This window comes from Gobius niger (genome assembly GCF_951799975.1).
Source record: "Gobius niger genome assembly, chromosome: 9".
NCBI classification, from domain to species: Eukaryota; Metazoa; Chordata; class Actinopteri; order Gobiiformes; family Gobiidae; genus Gobius; species Gobius niger.
Window position 1 is genome coordinate 6,679,773 of NC_136860.1, and position 24,727 is coordinate 6,704,499.

The 24,727-nt window shown below is 42.5% G+C and overlaps 1 protein-coding gene across 1 annotated transcript; it reads right to left on the reverse strand.

Moving 5' to 3' along the window:
• Window positions 1–1,615: 1,615 nt before the first annotated feature.
• On the reverse strand, window positions 1,616–20,822 carry cwc22 (CWC22 spliceosome associated protein homolog; the record flags this gene model as incomplete). The annotated part of the gene is made up of 20 exons (XM_079563755.1): window positions 20,741–20,822; window positions 16,205–16,255; window positions 15,103–15,329; window positions 14,020–14,342; window positions 12,529–12,762; window positions 12,091–12,219; window positions 10,267–10,435; window positions 10,129–10,182; window positions 9,046–9,181; window positions 7,098–7,304; window positions 6,959–7,021; window positions 6,780–6,878; window positions 6,423–6,504; window positions 6,268–6,328; window positions 5,238–5,315; window positions 4,856–5,008; window positions 4,249–4,376; window positions 3,937–4,038; window positions 3,394–3,546; window positions 1,616–2,354 (listed from the first exon to the last, which is right to left on the reverse strand). The coding sequence occupies exons 2-20, from the start codon at window positions 16,251–16,253 to the stop codon at window positions 1,616–1,618; spliced, it is 3,186 nt and encodes a 1,061-aa protein (XP_079419881.1). The 5' UTR covers window positions 16,254–16,255; window positions 20,741–20,822.
• Between the last annotated feature and the right edge of the window lie 3,905 nt (window positions 20,823–24,727).

Sequence of the window (24,727 nt, forward strand, 5' to 3'; positions counted from 1 at the left end):
ATTCATCCTGATCATTGTGAGCGTCTAATCTGTAACAACAGAAGAGCAGTCATTGCTACAAAAGAAGGATCAGCCAGTTATTTAATACAGGGGTTCACTTACTTATGCATGTTTTTCTGCAAATATCTTGATAAACTTGTGAAATCATTTTATTTTTTTACTATTGATGATATTACGTTGTCCTGTTTGGGTGGTATTAGTTTAAGTCTATTTAATCATTCCTGTAATTTTGACGATCAGACCACATTTAGTGACCAATATAGGCAGAAAAGTAAGAAATTCCAAACGGCGTACTTACTTTTTCTCATCACTGTATGTAATAACTTAAATTGTACTGTATTATTATGCGCAACAGAGTTTCAGTACACTTTAAAGCTTGTAATTAACTGAAAATGGTCATTTGTTGAATTTGTAGCATTAAGAGGTCATATTCACTGAAATCAAAAGCTATTTCAATCAAAAACATCTTAACAGGTCAAGTTACATTTTAACATAGGGCCATTATTTGATAGCAGCTTCAGAATTTTGAAATCCATTAAACTTGTGAGTTTTTGGACAGTTTCTGCTTGGATTTCTTTGCAGGATGTTAGAATATCCTCCCAGAGCTGCTGTTTGGACGAAAACTGCCTCCCACCCTCATAGACGTTTTTTTTGTTGAGGCTCCAAAGGTTCTCAGTAGGGTTGAGGTCAGGGGAGGAGGGGGTCCACATCATGAGTTTCTCTCCTATCCAGAGCAGCCAGTGATGCAGAGGTATTCTTTAAAGCAGGACATGGTGCGCTGTCATGCATGAAGATAATCTTGTTCGGGAAAGCACGGCTCTTCATTTTGTAGCATAGAAGAAAGTGGTCAGTCAGAAACTCCACATATTTTTCAGAGGTCATTTTCACACCTTCAGGGAGCCTAAAATGGGCCTAAAGGGGCTGACCAGCTCTCTCCCCATGATTCTGGCCCAAAACATGACTCCGCCCCCTCCTTACTGACATCACAGCCTTGTTGGGACGTGGTGGCCATTCACCAACCATCCACTACTCCCTCCATCTGGACCATCCAGGGTTACACGGCCTCATCAGTGAACAAGACTGTTTGAAAATGAGTCCTCATGTATTTCTGAGCCACTGCAGCCGTTTCTGTTCTTCAGCTTCAATGAACAGTTTAGGGGAGGCCCGGACAGAAGGTTTATGCACAACTGCAGCCTCTGGAGGGTCCTACACCTTGATGTTCGGGAGACTCCAGAGGCACCAGCAGCTTCAAATACCTGTTTTTGTAGCAGCTGTTCTCTTAATCTGATGTGTTTGTCTGGCAGAAACCGTCCTTATTGTGCCTTTATCTGCACAAACCCGTGTGTGCTCTGAATCATACACAAATCTCTCAACAGTATGATGATTACGCTTAATCTTTTATGAAATATCGAAGGTTTTCATACCTAGACCAAGACATTACTGGGTCTGAGGATTACACATTAAACATTGTAGCTGCAAAGGAAGACCATGCACAATTTTTTTTTTTCATCATATAAAAGACGCATTAGCCGTTGAAAACACGTATAACAACTTTAATGTTTTGTACAACTCATGATCAATAACAAAATAACTAGAAAAGGGTGTGGCCTGTGTCCTATCTGCGCCTCCTGTCCTCTCTATTCCGGTCTCTGTTCTCCTTGTCCCGGATGTCCGCCGCCTCTCTGTCCCTGCCTCTGTCCTTGTGTCGCTCGTCCGTCTTGTCCATGTGTCTTTTGCGTGTGTCCTGTTCCTCCGGTCTGCTGCCCCTCCTGTCCTCCATGTCTCTGTCTGCCCTGTCCCTCCCCTCCATCTCTCTGTCCGCCCTGGCCCTCCGCTCGTCCCTGTCCTCCACGTCTCTGTCCGCCCTGGCCCTCCCCTCCACGTCTCTGTCCGCCCTGGCCCTCCCCTCCACGTCTCTGTCCGCCCTGGCCCGCCGCTCCTCCCTGTCCTCCCCGTCTCTGTCCGCCCTGCCCCTCCGCTCGTCCCTGTCCTCCCCGTCTCTGTCCGCCCTGCCCCTCCGCTCGTCCCTGTCCTCCCCGTCTCTGTCCGCCCTGGCCCTCCCCTCCACGGGTCTGTCTGCCCTGGCCCTCCCCTCCACGTCTCTGTCCGCCTTGGCCCTCCGCTCCTCCCTGTCCTCCCCGTCTCTGTCCGCCCTGCCCCTCCCCTCCACGTCTTGCTCGTCCCTGGCCCTCCGCTCCTCCCTGGCCTCCCTCGTCCTCTGGGCCCTCTGCTCTATCATGTCCCTTATTTCCTTGTCTCTGTCTATGTCCATGACTTCAGGACGATCCTTCTTGGTTTTCTTCTTGGCGTCCTCTTTCCGTTTCTTCTTCTTCTTGTGTTTGTCGTCCGAATCTAGAACAAATGCAACACGTGATAAATACTGGCAGTTCAAAGAGGAACCATCATAATCATATCATGATCTGGTTTCTGGAGCGCTCAGGTTATTGAATTATCTGAGTGACGAGGTTTATTTTGGATCATTCACACCATGGTAACCAGGAAAATGGTATCGCATATCGTTATCACGATATACTTTTTTGATATAGAGCACATGATATAATTGATGCTACGCTCAGCTCCATCAGAGCAGAATCAACACTGGCTGTAGAACACAGGGACAGGTGTTTAAAAAGTTCAATGAAATGGAGGCTGAAAAGCTAGCTTATTAGCTACAGCTGTTTGTGGTCTGGGAGTCCCTCCTCCCATGAGACAATGTGTCTCTTGTTTGGAAACATTTAGAAAGCATCTGCCTCTAACAAAATCCAATGCTTTTAGCTGTTAAAATGTAGTACTTAAAATGAATATAACAAACTTGAGAAAAAATATTGCAGTTGTTACTCCGCTTTAACCTGCATGCATGTAGCCCCACAGTGCCTCCTGTTGGCCAATTCCACAGGCTGTTTTATTTTAAAGGCACTTGAAACGCAAACCTGTGGTGGATGACCCCGTCAAAACAAACTGCTACTTTGAAGAATCTATTTCCCTCTTCTTTTTTTAAACAAAACTCCAAATGTGAGAATCTACAAAGGAGATAGTCTGGAAATACTTTTTTATGTATTGGTTTCCCTTTTATTTCTCAACTTTTGACCGGTCGGTACTGTGGCTCAAAATGTATTATTATTTTCTCTATATTTCACGTCATCGGATACAATTGATATGATTTGCTATGGTCTGCGTGCAGACACATATGATAGACATTCGTAGCATCCAATACACGGCTACCGACGATCGTAAACCACACCTCTCCTACGAGGAAATGATGGTGGTCCCCAGACTAAATATCACTTGTGATTTTAGTCTGGTGATAGACCGGCTACGTCATTTGCACCTCTGGCGACGTGATAACTCTAATAAGTGTCATGAGCCCTGTATAGCACTGTTCCTTTACCTGAGGAGGAGCTGCTGCTGGAGGAGTCTGAGGAGGACGAGTCTGATGATGAGGAGGAGGACGACGATGAAGAAGAGTCCGAGTCGGAGGACTCCACTTCCTGGTTCTGGGTCATGATCATCTTGGGGGCGTTTTTCAGGTGTTCTCTCAGCTCATCCCTGGAAGACGACACAACAAAGCTCCTCAATAATAATAATAAAAAAGTATCGCTTGTTCATTGCGACTCATGACATTTATCTGCTTTATACTAAATTCAAACGCTCTCATTTTTCATGCGCTGAACTCAAAGACATTAAACTTTTTTGTATGAAAAAAATAGAGCTATTTCTCTCAAACATTGTTCTCAAATTTGACTAAATCTGTGTATGATTTGTAAACAATATCTGGGGAAATTGCGTATATTACAAAAATGTAAATGAACGTCCAGGAGCATTAACATTTGAGAATGAAATCAGAAAAACCTACAGCGTGAGAAGGATTGATTTGGTCCTGTATCATTGATGATCACAGTGCGTCTGCTTTACGGTCAGGTTTGGTCAGGGACTTACGTGAGTCCTCCCAGGCCGATGGAGGTGAAGAAGTTGATGGCAAAGCGAGTGTTCCTGGGATTATCTCGAGGAAACAGGCCTTCAAAGAACGGCTGGAGCGTCCTGGAAAACAAACCATGAGAGGACACGTGAGTGCAGTCAGATTTTCTCTGGACATTCACGTTTAATGCCCTGTGGGAACCCTGATATGTCTTGTTTATTTCTTGAAAACATTTAGACAGTACTGCACAGATTGAGACATTCTCTGAATTAAAATTGCCATATTATTCCCATTGCTGTCCTCGAGAATAATAAAAGGTTGCCAGTTCTTACGGGTCCTTGAGCCTCTGGTTGAACCTGGGCAGTCCCATGAACGCGCACAGCTCCTGGAAGAGGATCTTGACGAAAATCCTGCTGGAGGACGTGGTGGTCTCCTCACTCATCTTGATGCACTCCAACACCTGCGCACAGACAATCACACACACAAAGGTTTCAGAACTACACGCAGAATAGGTCTGAGACTGGAGTGTGACACTGGGCTGGAGCGCCCTCTGCAGGCAGTAGTGGAAATCACATGTTATGAAACTGCGGAAATCCAGCAGCATGCTAACGAATCCATGGTGTTGTGATGAGCACACTGAGCGCAGGACACGTCCAGATTTATCAGGGGCCAGAACTGGTTTAAATGATAGGATCTGGAGCTCATTCTGCTTTCTGATTGGGTCATTGTCCTGAGACACAAAAAATACACCATTTCCATGTCATTTCTGCTTTTTCTGAGTCTGTGTAAACCAAGAAAACCATTCACCCATTACTAAAATAGTCAGTCATAATCAGTCATCCATTAGTTGTTGATTAATGGATAACTTGTTTCAGCTCCATGTCACAGTGATAAACCACTACTGCCCATTGGTAAAAAGGCTTTAGAGAGTGGACGTACGCTCCAGGGCACGGAGTCGGTGTAGAGCAGGTGTGCGAACAGGCGGGCCACGTTCCTCAGCTTGTTGGTCTCCAGGCGGTGGATGGTCTCGTACTGCTCTGTGAAGATGGCCTCGAAGCTCTCCATGTAGTCCTTCTTCAGGAGACAGAACCTCTGCAAACATACACGCAAACACACACATGCACATAGAAGGCAGTATGAGTGACCGGATTGGCTGCCATTATTCTGGTATTCAGCCAGTCTTTCTTTTTTAAGGTTTAATCTGACTGCTCAGGATGAAAGAGGAAAGCTTTTGCGATTTTGTGACTATTTAAACATTTTAATAGTTTCAAATGACTGTAACCCTATTGATTGGTTGGATAACGTTAGCGGAGGAGCTTACCCCAGCCAGGAGTCCAAAGAACTTCTCGTAGGTCCTCTGTTGAGCGCAGCAGTCCAGGATCATGTTACACAGCTCCTTCTGCTCAAAACAACAACACTTGTAAGACACACACGTATCCACAGTTTGCCAATAAATACAGGTACGTGTAGTGTCCGGTTGGTCATCAAGTGGAGTAAACTATGTCTGCTCTGGGTAGAGTTCAGAGCAGATTGACTTTTAGGGGAGTCTTTAGTGCTGTAATGTTTGGACTATTGAGCGCGCCTGAATATGAGCCGCACCAACACAGTTTAAAAAAATAAAATAAAATCTATAGGCTGCACGGGTGTAGAGCCATCAGCCACTGGAAACACAGGACTCTTCTCTTCGTGGGCCGTCAAATATTCCAAGAGAACGGCGGGATTTTTAGTTTTGTCTTTAAAGTGCTTTTTAATACTTAAACTTATAAGCATTCATTGTTTCTAAAAAATGAAAGGCTCCAAGACTCCTTCGCTCAGTGGTCAATTAATCGCATTGATTTTGCACCTGAAGCCACGTTACCGCCCCGTGGTGCAGCAAACAGCGTGGACAGAGCCGGAGCCTAGAGGACAGCGATAGGGTTTTCACCTGTCCCAGTTATTCGAGTGTTTTAAAGCACTGGTGTGGCGCTCTATCTATAATTAAAAGCAGGTGCATTGTTATTGATGACACAACAGAATATTCAGTGACCATGAAAATCTATAAATGACATTGTTGTGTAGGCTGCAGGACTCAAAGTGGGTGAAAGTAGTCCAGAAATTACAGTATTTCAGGATTTTTAAAGCGGTATTTGATCTATTATTAATATTGCTGGAATCATTTGAGGGGCCAGAGGTTCAGTGCTCGAGGGACGGATTTTGCTGAATGTAACCCCTAATGTCGCTCCGTCTGCTCCATTTCTTTTCAGTTGAAGACTACCTGCAGTAGTGGATAGATACTTGACTTCAGATACTTGGGTTTATACTTGAACTGAGGGTACTTGAACCTGCTGTGAAGTTCTAGTGAGAAAACCCACCGTCTGACTGTCAGGAAACTCCATCTTGATCAGTTTGTGCGCACACTCCTCGAAGTCCAAGCTGTGGGAAGGACGTATGAAATGTTTAAATATGACACGCAGCAGTAACGGTGACACATGCAGGCAGAGGGGGGGCGGGGGCGGGGGTGGAGCACCTGGACTGGATGGCCAGGTAGATGGTCCTCCTGAAGGCCACCAGGTTCACCTCCGTCTGGTCAAAAATGGTCACCTTCTCTCCTGGAAACAACACCAAGCGCTCCTTTAAAGGCTCCAGTTCTGCTTGATGAACACTTTTAAATGGCACATACGTTTTTGTATCGGCATTACACCTTTAGCTCAACCCTCGAGTGTCTTTAAACTACAGAAATACATTATTTACAAGTACAATAAATAGAAGTAGAATGAATGTGCAGCGTGCAGAAGAAACAAAACAACTCCAGAACAAACAACATGGTTAAACACCTCTAAAAGTCTGTTCAGTGAAGTCATGTGACCAGCGTCAGCCATCCCACCTTCAGCGTCCTCGTCCCCTTCGTTCTCCTCCTCTTCCTCGTCGTCATCACTGCCGTCCGCGTCGTCCCCGGAGTCACTGCTGCCCTCGTCCAGGATATCTGCCCCGAGAGAGACAGTGGTCAGAGGAGGCACGGCCACTCCAGGCTCCAGGTGTGGGACTGAGGGACAGGTCACTCACCTCTCTTCAGGGTCTTGTACTTCTCCTCGTTCTCCAGGAAGTCAGGGTCCAACTTAAACACGTCTGCAAACGAGAAGGCTTCACTTTCAAGCATGTGCAGATCAAATACTCATTTCAGTTATTGAGGAGCGGTCCTTACTCAGCAGGTCTTCGGTGTTGTACTCGTCCTCCAGGGGCATCATGTGGGTGAACTGGTCCTCGTCGTCCACCAGGTCCAGGCCATCGGGGACCACCGGGTGGTCCTTAAAGCCGTCCTTCCTGATGGCGAACATCACCTCGATCATGTACTGCACGCGCTTGTCGATGGCCGACTCGTGGAGGACGTTTCGCAGGCGCTCGAAGATGGCTACGGGAGGAGAAGAAGGAAACCCACGACATTTAATAACAAAAAAACAACCTTGGGAATAGAGCTGAACGCTTAAGTCTAGTTTCAGTCTTAGTTAAGGTGCTCGGTCGATCGTAGATGTACAGTGAAAATCTCAGCGTTTACATGCAGCTACCGCAAAAGGACTGTTGCTGTTAGCATTGCGTTAGCTGCAGCGCTAATCAAGGTGAGCCGTGAAGGAGGTTCATGTTTGGGAATGTTCTGGATAAAGATAAGAACTTATCTCATAAGCACTGACTGAAACACAAGAGCAAAGAGCAAAAAATGATTTAGGCTATTTACAAAAATATTACAGTATATTAGGGCTGTGCAATTAATCGAAATTCGATAACGATTTATAATTACAACAGTAACCGATTACAAAACTAGCATAATGGCAAAAAATCGATTATCTTTTTTAATTTTTTTTCACCAAAAAAAAATTCCAATTTTTTTTCTCCCAATTTTTTATTTATTTTTTATTTCTTTTAAATTAGCAAAGAAGACATGCATTATTTCATGGCGCTGGGATTATTTTCCCTTCGCTTTTCACGTGCCATGGCTCATGCTTTTGTCTGACATAAAAACAAAGCGCTGTGTGATGATGTCATCAGGCCGCGCTGCTCAGTTTGCTTGCGCAGGTGTGCGGGCTGGCCAGCAGGGGGCAGGTGTGAAACAGAGACCTCTCCTTAATCGAGGCAAACTTGAAATCATTTGTACTTTTATGACTGTCCAGAAAACATAAAGTGTAGTGTAGTGTTTTGATTAATAAATAAATACAATAAAGATAGACTTTAAAGGCAACAAATAATTGTTTGAATAATCGTGATTTCAATTATGACAAAAAAAATCGTGATTATTATTTTTTCAATGATCGAGCAGCCCTACAGTATATTACAATTATATAAGTGTGGGCTCTTTTGAATTATATTTAAAATGATTATTAAGGACTAAATAGTAGGTAAGACTTTAATAAGTCAGTTGTAAATATTTCATGAGCAACAACATTGTCTCAGCTCAGGCCATATTTTAGATATATGCAACAAAAAGTAATAAACCGTATTGGGGGAAGAAAAATGGAATTCAAATTGAAATCACAATATTGATTGAGGAATAAATCGCAATACTGATTTTTGGCAAAATCATTCAGGCCGACTTGTGAATTTAGAGGACGAGTCTGGAGCGGCAGAGACGTGTGTTCATCTTCACTCTGGCACATTCGCTTGTGGAGAATTCATCATTTGCAACTTCAATTAATAAATCTGCAAGGAGAACATGCTCAGTTCCAACTCCCTTTGACAGCTTAGTTTAGGTACATGGCGCCCTCTGCTGGCAACAGTGAGGGGCGGAGAGTTCTGGAATCATGACATGACATGGTAACAATAACAGTTGGAGAATTGATAATTGAGGGAATAAAATTTGAAATATGACCAAAAAAAGACCTCACGAAGACTAAATCAGGACCAAAACATGATGAAGCGTAATCAGGAACGTTATTTATATGTTTTTTGGGCGGGCTCACACTGAACACAAACCACCCCGTAATTTATCTTAGTTTTCTTGCCAAATGTCCCTACCAAATAAACCAATAAACTTAAACTTAATTAGGGGGTGTTAGCAAAAAGGACCTCAGTGATCGTAGTAAAACAGACTAGAACGGTGGTTGGTGTGAGAGAAGAAGACATATCTCAATACAACGGGACGGCTAGAACTGCAGTATTACCATTGATGCCCCTGGGAGACACCTCTGTGAGCTTGAGCCCACACTCCTTGAGGAAGGCGATGGAGACCTCCACACTGTCGTCTGTGGGCCTCTCCAGCAGCAGCGTCAGCATCTCCAGGCACAGCACCTCGTGGGCCTGGGGACAGGGACACAGTGAGTGCTAACGTTAGGGAGCCCCACAGTCTCACCATAGTCTCACCCACCACCCACTTATGTTTTATGAAGAGAAGGCTTAAAGAGACTAGATGCAAGTTGGTCATTTTATACTCAGTGACAGTGCAGGATTTCAGAGGCAGTTGTGAGCTCATTCTACACATTAGGACATGGCTGGAACATGCAGGGGGAGGAAAATAATTAATGTTAACATTTTTAAACTCTGTGTAGTCCCTTTTAAGAACTGCAAGATATGAAAATGTTGCTATAATTTTCTTAAAACCACAATGCAGAACTTTCCAGGTCTTATGTTGCTAAGTGACAATAGCAATTAAACTTGTGAATTTGACGGATAAACAAACAAGCCAGAGACACCAAATGTGCTCCAAACAATCAGAAGAGGACCTAAGTATTTAAAGCTCATGTTTGTCACGGGTCGGGTCTGAGGAGAGGCGCTCATTGTAAAGACTTTATCAGTGAAAACACCTGTACTTAAATCAATCAGACAGTTGAAACAGTTTGTCTTCAGAGAGATTTTGATTGTTGTGTTTGTCAGGGTTCCTGCACTTTGCAAAGTGAAATTTAAGACTTTTTAAGACCTTGACTTACATTTATCACCTCGAGTTACAACTGTCAACTGTTCATATTTCAGTTTTCTCTCAAATGTTAATGTTCCTGGAAAGTAGGAAAAGGCTTTGCCCGATCCCATGAGATCTTTGAAGCTAAGCAGGAAGGGCCTGGTCAGTACTTGGATGGGAGACCGTTTGGCAAGTATATTATATTATATATTATAAATTATATTATTGGTATAATTATAATTATTATTATAATTATTATAATTATAATTATTAAAGATGTGAACTGTGAAATGAGTCTGAAGTCAAATTGCAGTTATAGTGTTAAGTCTAATGGGGCAGAAAAAGGACTTACCACGTTCTGGTTGATAAGATGGGCCACAAACTTGGAGGCGGTCAGGCACTGTTGCTACAAAACACATTCGCACACATGATTAACTCAGATGAATTCTAAAACGTTTTTGCAGTTTGACATTTGCAGTCTGTAAATTACCTTGAGGTTGCGGCGGTAGCTCCTCCTGAAGTTGAGGATGAGCCGCTTGAGGATGAGCTCTCCGATCTGAGGGAACTTTGAGTTGATGATGGCCACCACAGCGGCGTAGACGTGAGTGAAGATGGGAGAGGCCGCCTGGGCCTGCAGCACCGAGCGGGCCAGGAGACCCCTGAGGAGGTAAGGCGAGGCACAGGAGGTCAGAGGGAGAACAAACATGTTGAGAACTTGTGCACAAGTGACATTTTAGCCTTAATTCAGTTACACGGTGGGTTGAGGAAGAGTTCTAGGATGAATGGATGTTCAATTCCTTTTATAGTATTATTAGCTGAGACCCGGCCTTTGGCCGGGCCTCGCTAGTCCCCACATTTGATATTCAGAGATTATGAGTTATTACAAAGAGATGTCCAGTATAGTCCCTATAACCCGTCACTCAGTATAGCTATAGACCCGCACTAAGTAGACCAGTGGTTCCCAACCCATTCCAAAAACTATGGCCACTACAAATGTGTAAAGTAATGAATGCTAAAAATAATTTCAAAGAAACTGCAATTGGAGTGTTTGATGCACCCCTACTCCTTTCTTATATACTACATCGACATACTCGGGGAATAGAATTCAAGAAACAGTGGAATATTTATGGCTAAATATTAGGGGTTCAGCTCTCACGGTTCGGTTCACGGTGCAGGACCCGTGGTGTGGTGCATCACGGTGCAAGTGCAATCTAAAAAATAATAAGTTGTTTTTTATTAGACAGTATTTATATCCTTAGAATACAATTGGCAATGCTTTCAAAGCCGCTTTATAAAATGTAAAGAAAAAATAGAAAAGAAATGGTACAGCAGCAAAGTAAAAAACAAAAAACGCTACAGTGCAGGCCATGCGCTCGTGAAGTGGTAGTTTCATTTTCGCTTTCCGCACACGGAGGCTGAAGCTCTCGGAGCAGCGCGTTTCATTTGAAGCTTGTGTTTCTGCGTGTACTTTTTTTCAGAGACAAAGCCTTGGAGACGGAATACGGCCAGGACTGGATCTTACGCATTTGTCTGCGCCTCTGACATTACGCAGCACTGGATCTATAATGAACCACAGCCTCGGTCACTGCAGGAGAGACTTAAACAAAGACGCGCAGATGTGTTTGGAGGATGTGACTGTACCTGTGCGGAGGGTCTACAGCTGCAGTTTAGCGTGAGTGACGATGACACACATCGCCTGTTTGGATGCGCGCACACGCATGGCAGTCAGATCTCGTGCACTCGCGTGGTTGTGACGGCGGGTTGTCCTCGGACAGCAGCACCCTGGCCAATGCCCGCGAGCGGAGGGACCGTCACGTGGGGGCCGCCCGCGGATTTTTGGGAAATAAACATGGCAAGTCTTTTCCAGACGCTCAAAGTTGGTGTACAAAGTGATGCAGTATTCATTCACTCCATACTCAGTGATGATAAGCGAGGCAACCAGTCTGCGCACATCAGCCCCCACCACCAACCACGCACACACTCACTACTGTGGCCAGGCTTCCTGGTGTTCCCAAACGGTCTCCCATCCCAGTCCTAACCAGGCCCTTCCCTGCTTAGCTTCAAAGTCGGTATGGGAAATAAACATGGCGGCGCCCATGGAGCTTATGGCGGCGGCCATAGAGTTTGCGGTTTCTATTATAGATTAGAAAACATTCTACACTAGGTCTCATTTACTCTATGTCTGGATGTTTGAGCCTTTGGGGCTCATCGTGGATAACACGACGTTTATTCCTCTCCCGTACACTCTCACAATGGTCACATTTTGTGGAAATGAGGAAATGCCAGTCCCCGTAACCCCGCCCCCTGGCCGCACCTGCCGCGGACGATGTTCTCCTGCAGCAGCTCCTGGATGATGTTGACGATGTTGGATACATTGACTTTGTTGATGAGACCGTTGATGGACTTCTTCAGGGCCTCCCAGCTCATCCTCTGATAGGCCAGACTACAGAGGAGGAGGAACAACACTTCAATCACAGCAAATCAGGAGGGGTTCTACACACAGCCATTTTATACCTGGTTCAAAAACCCATTTAACCTGTGCCAATTTCAACTGCATATATAGCTGGTCTTAAAAATAAAGATCTAAACCCACAATTTCTGCAAATTTAGGACCGTTTCAGAAAATAAATTGTTTTAAATTGAAACATTTCTATAGATTTTTCTTCTTGGTTGGTCCTAGTGCAAATAAATGATTAAAGCTACTGGTTTTGCTGTTATAGTTCTGTCTGCACTGGTCTGTCAGAGTACGAACCTGCTCTTGTCGGTGATCTGGGCCTGCATCATCCTCAGCTTGGCGGGGGGAATGTAAGCCCCTCCGGTCCGTGTGAGGATGGGGTCCAGCTCCTCCTTCCTCTTCTTCACCGGAGGCCCTTCCCCAGGTTCTTTATCTGTGGAGGGAGGAGAGGGAGAGCGGCCGCCCCTCCTCAGGTCAAACTCCGCCTCCCTGTCGCCTCCTCGTCGGTCATAGCGGCCGCCACGACGATCTCTGTGAAAACAAGTTATTTTATATGAAAATGGCCAGTCAGAAGTTTGAACTCTGCTTTCACTTACAGTTTATCTGGACTTAACTGGAGAAACTTGTTTTGTTTGTTTACCATCATTTTCAAGCAATATGGGAAAGAAAAAAGATCTCTCTGCTCATGAAAAGCATGAAATAGTTGAATGCCTTGGTCTAGTTATGAAAACCTTTGATAGTTCATGAAAAATTAAGCGTAATCATCGTACTGTTAAGAGATTGGTGGCTGATTCAGAGCACATACGGGTTTGTGCAGATAAAGCAACAATGAGGACTGTTTCTGCCAGACAAATACATCAGAACAGCTGCTACAAAGCAGCTTACAGGTATTTGAGGCTGGTGCCTCTGGAGTCTCCCTAACATCAAGGTGTAGGACCCTCCAGAGGCTGCAGTTGTGCATAAACCTTCTATCCGGCCTCCCCTAAACTGTTCATTGAAGCTGATGAACATAAACGGCTGCAGTGGCTCAGAAATACATGAAGACTCATTTTCAGTCTTGTTCACTGATGAGGCCGTGTAACCCTGGATGGTCAAATCAATGGAGTAGTGGATAGTTGGTGAATGGCCACAATGTCTCAACAAGGCTGTGACGTCAGCGAGGAGGGGGCGGAGGCATGTTTTGGGCCAGAGTCATGGGGAGAGAGCTGGTCGGCCCCTTTAGGCTCCCTGAAGGTGTGAAAATAACCTCTGAAAAATATGTGGAGTTTTCACCATGTCCTGCTGTAAAGAATACCTCTGCATCACTGGCTGCTATGGGCATAAAAGGAGAGAAACTCATGATGTGGACCCCATCCTACCCTGACCTCAACCCTATTGAGAACCTTTGGAGCCTCAAGCAAAACAACTATGAGGGTGGGAGGCAGTTTTCATCCAAACAGCAGCTCTGGGAGGCTATTTTAACATTCTGCAAAGAAATCCAAGCAGAAACTTTCCAAAAACTCACAAGTTTAATGGATTTAAGAATTTTGAAGCTGCTTTCACACAAGGGCTCCTATGGTAAAATATAACTAGACCTGTTAAGATGTTTTTGATTGAAATAGCTTCTGATTTCAGTAAATATGACCTCCTAATGCTACAAATTCAACAAATGACCATTTTCAGTTAATTACAAGCTTTAAAATGTAGTGAAACGATGAGTTGCATAATAATTTGGAACAGTCGATTTTGAGTTATTTTTAACACATTCAAACAGTCAAATAATTAAAAATGTCTAGGATATTGAGTTACCTTCCATTGCGTCCCCAGTCGTAGCGGTCTCGGTTCCGTTCTCGCGATCTGGAGCGCTCTCGCCTGCCTCGCCCGCGGGACCGAGACCTGTCCCGAGACCTGTCCCTAGACCTGTCCCTGGACCTGTCCCGCCTTCTGTCCGCCTCTCTGGACCGGTCCCTCCTCCGGCCCGCCTCTCTGGACCTGGACCTGTCTCTGTCCTGATCTGAGTCTCTGTTTTGGTCCCGACCGGGGTCTGGTTCTCTGGAGCCTGATCTGGATTTAGAAAAGTGTTGGTCTCTGGAAACTGACTGGTCTGGTTCTTGAAGGCTGGGCATTGGTCTCTGGAAAGGACAAAAAGAAGAAACAGAATACAATGAAATTGCTTTTCATCATATTGGCTCTCAGGCAGCTGTCCTCAGGCACTGGATGTTTTGGTTTTGAATCCATGACGGCAGATCAACAACAAATCTACAGATCAAAAACTATAGACTGTAAAATTCCGAATGGACTGAGGGCGCGAGGCTTCTCTTCAGCGCATTCTAGCTGAAGCTCGTTCACATTAGTAATTTGACTGGGTTTTTTCAGAATAGGGCAAACATTTAATTTGTATAAGAATCAAATTAAGCCGATGTTGCGCATGTTACAACAAACACGTGGCGGTAAGAATGACAAGCCAGTGTTCAATAGTAACTTGAAGAGAGGCAAAAAAGTTTAAATGGAAAGCCCATAAGAGCCAGCCGCCCTTTCCTTTGGTTACAGGAAGAAGTCGATCATAATACGCTGCGTTCATGTTCTTGAATTCTATTTCAGTTGGAGCAGGTGCCAATACAACTCTGTGGAAGAGAAATGTTTTCCCTGATCATTATTTGACAGTGATTGGATTCGTAAACCTGCCCATTATTTTTACGGCTGAAAGTCCTTTCTACTGACCAACACCTGAAACCCAGCAAATAGCTCACTCTGAATTTTACAGCTGTGAACTTGCATTCCAGGGTCTAATAAAAAAATAACGAACATCAGAGTTCCCTTTGCGCCCAGCGAAGTCTAAGGAGAGGTGATGTTGCGCGGTGTGGTTCTGAAGTTAGAATAGTGGACACTTACATTGATATGTGCCACACTGCTGCGGATCCTCCTCATGGCGCCCTGGTGCTCGTCATCGTCACTGCTGCTACTGCTGCTGTCGCTGCTCTCATCCTGGGCGCCCTCCTCTTCCTTCTCCCCTTCCTCTGCACTGGAGGAGCTGGAGGAGGCGGAGCGGCGGCGGGACACTGCTATCTGACCCGCCGAGGCTGCAGGCTCACATTTGGCAGCTGGACTGGAGTCGTCATCTGGACGGACAGCAAAACAAGTCAGATTTAAGCTTTAACATTTAGATTTGAATTTCAGTCAGTGGGCATTGGTTTATGAATACACTGTATACAGTCCCAATCAAAAGTTTAAGACCAGTTAAAAAAATGGCAAAAATCTAATTTTGCAAGTTTGGATCAAGGTTCTAAGTAAAACTTCAATATGCAAGAAGAAGAAATGGGAGTGGGATAAAAAAAAATGACTTGAGTAAAGCTTTTAATAACTATTAAACAAATAGCCTGTTTTGCAGTTCAAGACCACATGTCGTTTAAAGGTCAAATCTGTGCAAAAATGCACAATGTCAGGTTTTCACTCGGTCATGATGTACAAAAAGTAATGTTTGTGGGTTGTTGAGCTGCATAAGCAGATCCTCTCACATCGCGCCATCACTGCTGAGACGGTCATTTTCAATTTCTTAAAGATCCCCAAAAAAGTCCCCAGCAGGAGGGGGATCCGGTCGGCTGTTTGTTGTTTTGCCTTTGCATGGGGACAAAGTCATGACAGTGGAAAACCTGACAGGAAATGACACTGAATCCACAAAAAAATATTTATAGCTATTTAAAATTTTTACTTTCAAAAGGTTTACTCATTTTCTTTTTTGTCCCTTTTCTTCTTGCTGCATATTGAAGTTCTGCTTTGAACCTTGCTAGGATCCAAACATGAGAAATGAGAGTTGTTCTTAAACTTTTGATCTGGACTGTGTTATGTGAAAACTGTCTTGAATACTGCAATATTGATACAAAACATAAAACAAAAAGATTTTCATCAAATTAAGTAAAAAGAACAAACAATATTATACAGAGCTAACAAGGAAAAGGAGAAAACACGGAGCAAATGCAGCGGCTGCAGGACTCACCACTCTCTTCCCTTTGAGCCGGACCAGGACCTCGAGTCGGAGAATCCATATCTGAGGAGAACAGGACAACTGAACACCTGCTTTGTTCAAACACACTTCACATTCGGATGCCGTCAATACAATTAATGGACAGAACTAAGGGCAGTCACATGACAAGTCAAACGCTAAGCTCTGGTTAAAGACCCTGGGCCCAATCCTTTAGTTTAAACTAATTCATGAGGAAGGTTAGTTCAAAGGGGAAAGTATTTTTACAGCCTTTTTGTTGCAAATATCTTTTTCAGTAGCAAAGCGATGTATATTAAGTTGTCTGTAGCACATTGCTGCTTATTTCGGATGGTTTGCAAAAATATGGCTTCATCGTCGTTATCGAGAAAGTCCCAAAAATATTGAGATCTTCATTTTTGTCAATATCGCCCAGACCTAACACTCGTATCTTAGTAGTAGTCGTTTTTATTTCGAATTTTGTTCCTTACGTGGATACATACCATAACAAACAAAAATAAAACATTATAATCTTTTATAACGATATAATCTTATAACGAAAACTGCATATTTTCCGAATATCGGTGAGTGCCTGAACCCAAACCTATCTATCTGATACATAATTGTGTCTTTTGGACTATGCAGACAATAAAACCCCATATCAATCACGATCACTTATGCCCTGAGGAAGACCATCTCTAGGTCGAAGTCGCGACTTTTAATTAAGTCAGGGTGCCTCAGATCCTTCTTTTTCCGCCTCTGTTTATCAAGTTTTATACCTGATCTCTGAAGAGCACCTGCGCCTACTTTTTTTGGACCTACTGATGCACTCACTTTTTTCTGGTTTTCCCCGATCAATCAAATTTGTTAAATCTGTTTTTTGCCAACATAGAATCAAGCAGCATAAATCACAGTGCACCAACTTTGTCTGATCTGCACAATGAGCCATGTGTTACAGGCTTTGTTTTTACTCACTTGCTGTGGTAGCGGACTGGTTCTTGGTATCGCCGACTACTCTCAAGTATTGGTATCGGATCGGAGGACTGGTATCGGAACTAGGGCTGCACGATATGGACAAAAAGTCACATCTCAATATTTTTGGGCTGAGTGGCGATATACAATACATCTTGATATCTTTTTCCAGTGAATTAATGCCAATAAGCCATATGTTCTTGGTCAAAACCACAATGTCACAAAGGTACTTTTATTAAAGCAGTACAAAGTAACTCTTCCCCCTAGAGGCCATAAGCGCAACTGCAGGTGTAGTAGCAAGTTACGATTTTTTAATTTATTAATTGTCTTGGAGAGTAAATACTACACTGACAGGAAAGGCGAAGGGAGAGAGGGTTACTGTGCATCCAATTATACAACGGAAATATTTTTTTTCACTCAAACTTCGCTGTAAATACTGTTTAAAGTGACGTTAGCCCGCAGTTAGCTTTGCCCACTAGCATGTTAGCTTCTTCTTCGTGATTCCATTAGTGTGTATTGCTTTCTCCGCACCGGGGGCAGTCAAGTTGCAAACATGGTTTTCTGGCCAGAGACACCAGGGGAGATGAAAGAGCCTCCAATCATCCCATAAACACTTGTATTACCCCCACAGGGACTACGGAAAGGATTTATTAAGGTAAACACGTTACTTAGTACTGCTTTAACATTAGCAGCAGAAGAACGTGCATAAATTCAGTGCTTTCATTCAACAATATTCTCTTCAATCAAAATAAATCTGTATATTTTCCTTTACGGTGGAACAGAATAGATAACATTTTTGCAAAGTGCAAAATGTGAACTGAAAATATACTACTGATAACAGGTTAACTTATTACTATTTACTTACTTACTATTTAGGAAAGCTTCAATCTACTGAGGGAGACCGCTTTTTTGCCAAACAACCGAACAATGTGCCTCCTACTCTTAATGCAATTCAAGTATTTATTGATTTGTGCAAAATTAAACATAAAACAATGTAAACAGGTTCTAAGCCCTAATTGGAACAACACCGGTCCAAACCCTTCCCAACGTCCCTTTTTTTGTGGGGACAGCGAGTCAGCACTAACGTATCCATTTGGTATTACTGTATTATAACTGTACTTGATTAATTATTAAAAAAAAAGATATCTCAACAGATCATTGTATTCCTCTCAGGTCTATTGTTTCTCCTATTTATCCAACCACAGCACATACAATTACCTGACCTTACCTTGATAGACCTTTGATCAACCCGTTTTCCACCAAACCCAAAGGAAACCTTGACCTCTTAACCCCCCCATCTGAACTGAGCACATTTTCTCCAGTTTGGCTTTACTCAAATCTAACAGCTTCTTAAACAAAGCGTCAAAACAGCGACAAAAACGAGGATGCCAATACAACAAGAGAGCCACATAAACAGGCCTGAAAAGTAAGTAAGAGGGTTTAAAGCCCCGTGTACTATCTCTAGCCCATATTTACATATTCTCTTTACGAATAACCAACCAGGTATGTGGAGATTTCTAAAACGGAGTTGCCATTTTTGTCCCCAATATCTGTGACCGGGTTTTGCCCTGATCATTTTTACAGCGGGACAGCAAATGGCCTTTTTGGCTGAAATTAGACAATTGTCTTCAGTCTCGTGTAGAAATGGAGAGAATCGGTCTTCATTTACTCCCGCGGTAGCAAATTCAACATTTATTTTTAAAGAAATAGGCCACCGTTTTTACATACTGAGATATGCTCTTACCTCACTTTAGCCGAGTTAATATATCCCCGTCTGGTCTTTGTCCGTGCGCTCTGCCAGGCAAACGGAGCACATACGCAGCCTCTCCCACATGTCACATAGCTCCAAAAAAGCTCAAGATAGAAGCTACCAAGCTCTTCCACGTGTTCCCTATTTAAATAAAGTTACGTGAAGTGTTTTCATGCAAAGTATATTTACACAGAAATGTAACATGTCGATTTTATAAGCAGATGAAAAGGGGTACTATAAAAAGAGGCGTAATGATACGAGGAGTAAAACGTCCGCGCAGTAACTCCTAAAGACTTCCCCCGCTCACTTCCGGCAATAACCTTTAGGAGTTACTGCGCTGACGTTTTACTCCTCGTATCCTTACGCCTCTTTTTATAGTACCCCTTTTTATCTGCTTATATAATCGACATGCTACATTTCTGTGTAAATATACTTCGCATGAAAACACTTCACGTAACTTTATTTAAATAGGGAACACGTGGAAGAGCTTGGTAGCTTCTATCGTGAGCTTTTTTGGAGCTATGTGACATGTGGGAGAGGCTGCGTATGTGCTCCGTTTGCGTGACAGAGCGCACGGACAAAGACCAGACGGGGATATATTAACTCGGCTAAAGTGAGGTAAGAGCATATCTCAGTATGTAAAAACGGTGGCCTATTCCTTTAACTTCAATATGCAAGAATTGAATAAACACCTTTCTGTGGACACTGTGGAGAAGGGGGTGGACATGAAGAGGGTCTTGCTGTCGTTTGCTGCTCAAAGTTTTGTGATCTTTCAAACCCCCCCCCCCACATTTTTTTGTCACTCCTGCTAATGCACGTGTAGAAGAGATAAACCTTAGCGCCAACACCATTCAGTTACTCAGCTCCACTTTTGTTGCTTGTTTTTCCCCGCTTTCTGTCCACTATCGCTAGTTTTGTTTACTCTGCCCACTGACACAACTGAAAACAGCCAAATTAAACCAAACTCCAATGTTTAAATGAACTAAAGGAGCTAAAATATAAAATTATGTTTTAACACGTGCAACCAGTGGAAATATGTTAAATCAATTTATGAAATTTTGATGAAAGAATCTTGAATATTTGAAAAGATCTGGTCATTTATCTTTTTAGCTCACACTGACCTCCATTCGTTTCAATGGAAGGGGCGGGACTAAAGACAGATGCTGATTTTGAAATAGAAACCGCTTTCTTCATACTGAACATATACACACACATTTCATTGCATATTGTAGAGGGATGCTACATCTTTCCACTTAAACTATTTACTTTCCTTTCTATTGAGTTTGAAAACTTTATCCACATACCTACTTTAGGTTTTTGTAGGGAGAAAGAAAAACGATATTTACAATCAAACACAAAAGAGTTTAAGCTGATGACTTATATGATCGTCTGGGAGGTAATATAGATGATTATGATAATCATATGGAAGACAGGACTCTGCAGTAACTCAATAAGGGCCTGAAACAGAACGATAACATTCAGGTTAAAAAGGAACCGTGTTGACGAAAAAACACCAAGTGATTAAAGCTACACCAATTTTATTTTTTCAAACCACAATTACCATGATGAAAATAACAATAATCAGAGATAGGAAGCGGTACAATTGGGCTGGTTTTGCAGTTAAAGGTCTTGTAAATAGCGGGACTTGTGTCTGTTATGGCCATGTGTTTTTGAATCCGACACAGTTAGCTCTGATGCTAACGGCTACGCTAGTACACCGGTTACAACATTACCGACAGACAGATTAACAACACTTCTCCTATGACTGTCCACATCAACCATGACTGGACAGTTCAGACGTGGTATCTGATGTCGTGTAAACGGGCTCTCACCGTTGTTATGGTTCAGTTTTGTAGATAAATCTCAGACGCTCTTGTGGCGCTTCCTTCCACTCTCGAAGCCGCTTCCGGGTTGGCACGCTGAGCTTCCGGTTGGCGGAGGCTCACTGCTGCCCTCTTCAGGCCCAATATTTCTGTTATTATACCTATACCTATACCTATACACACGGCCCTCCAGATTCATACACTATGCGCTAAGTACGTCAAAATAGACAAGTGTTTAGACAAGAATGATAGTAATGCTGGCCAGGTAGTCATTCTTTCTCAGTTACTTTTACTCAAGTAGGCCTACATGTAAATCAGTAACCTTTTGCAATTGTACCTCTCTGAGTAGTCTTAACATAATGGTTGTTTTTACTTCTACTTGAATAATATTATGATGCAGTATTCCTATTGTTGAGAACAATAATGTTAGCCTACTTGTTCCACAGTGAGTAAATCTTTAAGGAGCAAAAGTTTAATGCGGCACAAATAGATGTAGTTTGTGTTTCATGGACTTTATCCACCGTTCGTAAACTCTACTTGAGTCATTCTTTTGATCTCTACTTAGGACAGCTGTGGCTACAATAGTATAGTATCAATCAATCAATCAATCAATCAACCAACCAACCAACCAACCAACCAACCAACCAATCAATCAAACTTTGTTTATAAAAGCACTTTTCATACCGAAAGGTATCACAAAGTGCTTTACAGATTACAACATTTAAAACAATGCGCCTGGCACAACCTCCCATATATACATTTTATATATTAGGATTAAATAAATAGATTAGTCAGTTAAAAGCTTAGCTAAAAAGGTGGGTCTTGAGCTGCTCTTAAAAACATGAACGTTCTTTGTAGCCCTGAGCTCCTCAGGTGGTTCCAGAGGCGAGGGGCGTAATATTGGAAAGTCCATAGATACTGTAATAGGGAATAAACAAAGTGTAACTTTAAAAATAAATCTTTATAGGCTATTATAGCTTCTGGTGGGCAAAGAAATAAAGAAACAATAGCAATATTTATTGTAAAATAGGCGACAAAAGCAATAGTTATAGAAAAACAAAGTCTTTGTATGAGATAAATTAAAGGGACTTTACAGTTTCAAAATGTTAAAACTAAGTATTTTCCTTCCCCTAGCCTACATGTTCCAGCCATGGCCTAATGTTTAGAACAGGTCTGTGAGCTCAGACCTGTTCACCACAACTGCCTCTAAAATCTTGTACTGTCACTCAAAAAGGTGTTGCTTCGGGTCCAAAGTGCCGTCATGCACGAGCTTAATATAGAAGCTGCAGTTACGCATATGACCTGAGGTGGCAGTAGGTCTTGGTCCTTCCTATCTTTCAGAACGGCTTTTACCTTATGAACCCTCACGGCCCCTTCGCTCCTCTGGCAGGGGTCTCCTAGTCAGGGGCGCAGCAGCAAATTCTGGGCCCTGGGTTCAAACTATCTTTTTGGACCCACCTCATATTTCTTGTTCTTTAACCACATAACAGTGGTTTGACAGTGCAGTTGATTTATTTTCTATTATAACTTTATTATAAACAGCGACCTAAAGACTCTAGATTAGTCCTGGATACATTGTTTTGTTTTTGTTTGTTGTGTACTCGATGTTTGACTTGAAATTTCATCTGGATTGGCTTCAGTTACACAAATTGAATAACCTTCAATCTCGGTAGTGATATAGATATTTAAATTGGTGGTGGAATATTCTGCATGCATAATGATTATTAGCAGACCACATTAAACAGGACGACTGCACCAGGGACATGGGATATTTGTGCTGGGAATAACAAATGTGTGACTTTAGGCAAGGCAAGGCAACTTTTACAGTCTATGCTGTGGACTGTTTACTTTTTAAGAAGGCCTCGATGGGGAGTGGCCACAAGAGGGCGCCGGATGCATGAAATGAAAGTCTGATCTAACAGTGTAATAGGGACTTTCACCTTTGGTTTCATACTAATTCAAGCTAAGTTTGAAATGTGTTGCATGTGCGGCTTTTGAGTGTAGAGGTTATAGAGTTCAGGACTATGATGTCATATCGCTAAGCATCATGGGATTTGCTGCAATAATCAACGAATGGAGATGTTAAAAGTTGAAATACTGGAGTTGTTGTTCACATTAAAACATTTGGACACTACAGTGTGTGAGATGGATTTACTGGTAGTGACTCAGCAGCTAACGGAGCTTTTCCATGTCTTTTTTTCTCCTCTTTTTATACTGTTTTTTTAGCTAATGCTAGTCTATGGAACATTATGAGAAGGGTCTGACTGCAGCCGATGGAGGGGCAATCCATCAGTGGAGCTCCGACCACTTCTCTTCCCTAATCCTAACTTTAAGGATAGTGGAGTTTATTAAAGGCGTCTCATTGAGCAAAGAGAAAGAGTGGAGTGTTTTTTTTTTTTTTTTTTTTTTTATTGCAATCAAAAAAGCTATTCAAATGACTAAACATTAAATAAAAAAATACTATAGTACAATAACAATAAAAGGCATCAGCTCATATACAGATCATTCCTTACATAGTTTTACGTCACCATTACACTTCAGCATTTGAAGAGACTTACACAAGGATATATTTATTCAAGTAACAACATTGGGGTTTACTTTGGGGCCGCAACATCATGCAAGTCTTCATCTGAATGAGGTTGATGAGGTTTTTTGCAAACTCAGACAAAAATAAACAATGCATTAAATTCATAAATGTGTAAAAGTTCAGTTTCAGTTAAACATTCACTAACTTTGATCAATTTTAGTCTTGTTGTGGTGCTGATGTGTCTTTCTCTCAGCCTTCTTTTGACACAATTTGCTGAAAAAGGAATTACTTATGACTTGTGTTTAATGGAATGGACATATTGTGTTGGTTTAGTGAAATATCGCAATAATATCGTTATCGTGATATTGCACAGCTTTAACGCATATTGCAAGTTATTTCAACATCGTTCAGCCCTAGTTTACATTCAGGAAACTACATTTAGGTAAATAGAATGTGCTCCCAATTTTCAAATGATTATACATATATTCTATTTTTTTTTTCATCTTTCATGAATACACCCAATGGGTAAATTGTTGTTTACCTTGAACCAATTATGTCAATCAACCCCAAATGTCTTCACATCGCCGCATTCATAAAATAAATGTTTTTGAGATTCAACACCAATTTGTTTACATTTACAGACATTATCTTGAAATGGGTATCTAATTCTTTACAAGGGTTTAGAAATCCATAAATAAGTGGAGGTGATGGCATTTCCTGTGGAGGCGTGGAGCTCCTTGAACATGGCGGATCCATGATAACGGTGACTCTTCCCATATTGGGCTCATTTCACGGGTGCAAAGACTTCACTGCACTGGGCCCAGAGCCGTCAAAATGTGGATGATGTAACCGTGGTTGTGAAAAAGAAAGGGAAAAAACAGATCCAAGGTCTTCATGGTAATTTTACCTGTATAAATACTATAGGCCTTTAGAACGCTGTGATGTCGCCGCATCTCCACCATTACTTCAATAAATGCAGAATTATGAAAATATTTGTTTCATAAATTAAAATACAAAGACAAGGTGAGGAGCAAAATGGTTTAACAGCCTATAAATACTTAAATACTTAAAAAAGCTGACAATGCTAACCAGTAAGCTACCGAAGCTAACATTAGCTTTGTGCTACGTTGTGCTAACGAGTGCAGTTTTTTGCTTCTACTGAACAATTACATTCATACAATCGGGTGACTTTGGCGTGACTTCATTGGTGGGTGATAAATATGTTTATAGTCCACCAGAAAGCGGCTAATGGGCTTATGCACAGTTTCCCCACGTGACGTCTTCCTGGACAGTCAGCCAGACGCTGGACTTCCTGTCAGCGATCGTTTACGTTCACAATTAGCAGGTTCCCACACAAATATAGAGAAGCTCAGGATCTGGTGAAGGACAACGAGTTACTGATGGAGTCACAGCAACGTGTTACAAACATCATGTTCACTGTGAATCCAGCCCCAAAGGAAACGCCCGCT